This window comes from Arachis hypogaea, chromosome 15 (assembly GCF_003086295.3).
Source record: "Arachis hypogaea cultivar Tifrunner chromosome 15, arahy.Tifrunner.gnm2.J5K5, whole genome shotgun sequence".
Classification (NCBI taxonomy): domain Eukaryota; kingdom Viridiplantae; phylum Streptophyta; class Magnoliopsida; order Fabales; family Fabaceae; genus Arachis; species Arachis hypogaea.
Genome location: NC_092050.1, coordinates 60,316,048 through 60,319,526, shown reverse-complemented (window position 1 = coordinate 60,319,526; position 3,479 = coordinate 60,316,048). Strand labels below are relative to the sequence as shown.

At 34.3% G+C, this 3,479-nt stretch overlaps 1 protein-coding gene across 1 annotated transcript; it reads right to left on the bottom strand.

Moving 5' to 3' along the window:
• Positions 1–1,452: 1,452 nt before the first annotated feature.
• LOC112750369 (zinc-finger homeodomain protein 8) lies at positions 1,453–2,882 on the bottom strand. Its single transcript, XM_025799072.3, has one exon. The coding sequence runs from the start codon at positions 2,746–2,748 to the stop codon at positions 1,675–1,677; it is 1,074 nt and encodes a 357-aa protein (XP_025654857.1). The 5' UTR covers positions 2,749–2,882; the 3' UTR covers positions 1,453–1,674.
• Positions 2,883–3,479: the final 597 nt, after the last annotated feature.

Below are 3,479 nucleotides of genomic sequence, written 5' to 3'. Positions count from 1 at the left end.
TAAGAGACGACTCGAATTACACTAGGACTATATTAATTATGGAATTAACATAATTTGGTATACATATTATCATTTGATAACTATTGTAACCTAGCTCTCACCAGATATTAACTCTTAATTCTTAATGAGACAATGAGACATAATTATTCTCCCTAACTACAAAAAGATATTGTGCTGTTGTTATTATTAGTAAAAAGAAATTTAAAGTTTCATTTAAAGAAACAATATTAAAAACTTAAATTATATATTATAATTTTTTTAATTAGTAATTTTAACATGTAATCTTACTAATCCTTAAATATTAAAAACTTAAATTATATATTATAATTTTTTAATTAGTAATTTTAACATGTAATCTTACTAATCCTTAAATAATGATTGCACTATAAAGAATCTAACCTAATTAATGATGTAAAATAAATACGTTCTTTTAATATATATGTTTTACCCTTTTTTTTTTTCACTCAAACTGTTAGGACCACTTTAGAAAATCTTAACCAGATATAATAATTCATGTAAGAAACTAACGAGAGAAAGAAATGCTTGGTATCGGTTTGATTTATAATTTGAATATCAGCATTCAATTAGTCTAACAAATAAACAAAGCTGTACATTTTAGTCATACTTAAAAAACGTTATATAACACTATAAATCATGATCTATTGATTGTAGATCAATTTATAGTACAGTAACTATTAGAGTTGGTCATATGCAATGTGCAACAACCTCATCAATAGCATTTTCTCCAACTTAATAAATCTGGAACAGTAGTAGGAGTAATTCATAAATGAATAAGGACAAAATTGCATAAGGCATATCAGATTGCGCTTCAACATTGATAAAAGCACTTGTTTCTTGGGACAAACAAGTATGGCCATTTTTGGAGGTTACACACTTCAAGGGCAAGAATATATGATTAAATAATTAATCAAATTTCGGACAGCAAAAAAAAAAAAAAAAGGGTTATAGACGTTCGTCAATGTTACTAAGTCTTGTTAAACACACTAATTCTTTAATTTTTCAACACACAACTTCGTCCTATTAATACCTAGCTTGCCCTTAGTAAAATTTAAAAAAAAAAGTTTAAAAAATAAAAATTAAAACAGCAAAATTATTTGAAACAACACACCTGATCCTATCAAGAGGAACATGTGACAGCAATTAATTAAGAGCTACCACCAGAAGAGGATGAAACTTTAGTGGAACCGCATTAATTCCGGAGTTATGATATTTCATGATGTCTATGAACATCGAATTTATTCTAGTGGTCAAAAATAAATCTTTGAGTGTTATCAGTATAAACTTATAATAGATATATATTACATTCAAATTCAATAATGATAAAGTAGTATTATTATTATCGGACTATAATAATTTGGCGTTCAAATTATAATACGATTTTCCTAAATTCCAGACTCTATGAACAAAATTAGCCAAAAACAGAAAAGAGAAAAAAACCAGACCTTTATACGGCCTCAGCCGATGATCTTCAACATACGAACTATAAAAAATAAAAAAGATTCAAATGACTAAACAAAAGAGAAATTATCGCTTAATCCCTATCCTATTTCTATTATATCCTTATTATCAAAGATTAAATAAAGACATAAATGGTAGTTAACTTTAATTTGACAGAGAAAATTAAATCAACAGATAATAATTATTATACCTTAATTAATAATCTCTCTGAATGTCATCGTTGCTGCTACTAGTGTTGTTGCTGTGTTGATTACCATTTCCATTATCATTATTATTATGATCATCATCATTATCGTTATCGATATGGTTACCGTTATGAACACCATTAAGACTCCCATTCTTTTCAGCAGCAGAAGCATTATCGTTGTTGTTGTTGTTCCTGTTTCTGAAGAAGGTGTTCTTGTTGTTGTGCATCCAAACCTTGAAGACCCCTCTAGAAACCCCAATTTGGTTGCAAAACTCTTGAATCAAACCATCTTCATCTCTCTGCATTCTCCAACCAAGCTTCTCTGAGAATCTCAGCATCTTCTCCTTCTGTTCCTTGCTGAACTTGGTCCTATGCCTCTTCTTCGAGCTGTTCAAGTCTTTCTGGTGGTTGAATCCAGAACCGGAAGAGCATGCGGCATTTCCAAGGGATAAGAGCATGTTGGGAACAACAACGGTAGATGGAGAATTATTATTCATGTGATGGTGGTGGAAGGAGGAGTACGGAGGAGGAGGAGGAAAGTGGTGAGAGAGTGGGGCGGGTGGTGGTGATGATGGGCTTGAAATTGGACTTGCTGATGGGCTTGGGCTTGGGCTTGTAGTGCTTGGGCTTGTGCTGAGGCTGAGTCCACCACGCTGGGGGAGAGGCGGCGATGATGAGTGGTGGTAGAAGCTGAGGAAGTTTGGGGGGTGGTGGTGGTGGTGGGGGAGGAGGGATTCTGGGTCGCGGCGGTGGAAGTTGCGGTGGCAGCCACATGCGGCGCAAGTGAGGGAGCGTGGCTCAGAGGGGTTGGAGGAGGAGGAGGGCATGAACTCGCCGCAGCCGTCGAGGGCGTGGCCGCCGATGGTGGCTGCATGGTTCTTGAGGCACTCCTTGTAGGAAATTACCATGGAGAGTGGTGGTGCGGCGGCAATAGCGGTGGCCGGGAGCGGGTGGTGGCGTTTGAGGGAACCGTTCGTTGTTGGTGGTGGTGGGGTTTGTGTTTGTTGTGAGTTTGTGTGTTCTATGGTTTGGGTTTGGGTTTGGGTGTGGGTGGTGCTTGCATCAATTGGGGTTAAGTCCATTGTTTACTGTCTGTCTTTTTAGAGGGAATGGGATTAAGGAGTTTTCACAAAGATTAAAGCATTCTTTAAGAGGATGGGTGGATGTATTGTGGGGGCTCAAACAACAAACTATGCTATTGTCAATATTATGTTTTTCAAATGGGAAAGTACGAGGAGCCAATGAAATATTTATACAATGTGTATGATGGAAGTTTAGAGAGTATTAGAGATATAATTATTAGTGTTATCTTTTCTCATCAGCAGCCGAAGTTTTTTGGGATGAGTGGTATCATGCATGGTATTAAAGCGCTAGATCCGAAAGGTCAAGAGTTCGAGCCTTGGTGAATTTCAAAATTAATTTAAGTTTTTGGGAAGATGTTTATTATGATAGTACTCGGATGGTTATTCTAGATAGTATGAGAGACGTTCATTTTGTAACTCAATAGCCCATTGTACACATTGTACAAATAGTCCATTATCTCTCTAGCGGAATCCGTATCAAATATGTGCACACTAAAATTAATCAATAAAATTATTTACTAATATAAAATATATATTAAAATATAAATATATATTAAAACTATATTGATGATTAATTTTTAATAATTAATTTTAACCTACGAATATTATTTTTATGTCTTTATTACATTGCATACACATAAATCCGCAAATAGATAGATGAAGGAAAGTTATCAAAATAAATAAATGAAGCAATCAATCTAGAGGTTAGTAATAATATATTATAGAAAAGT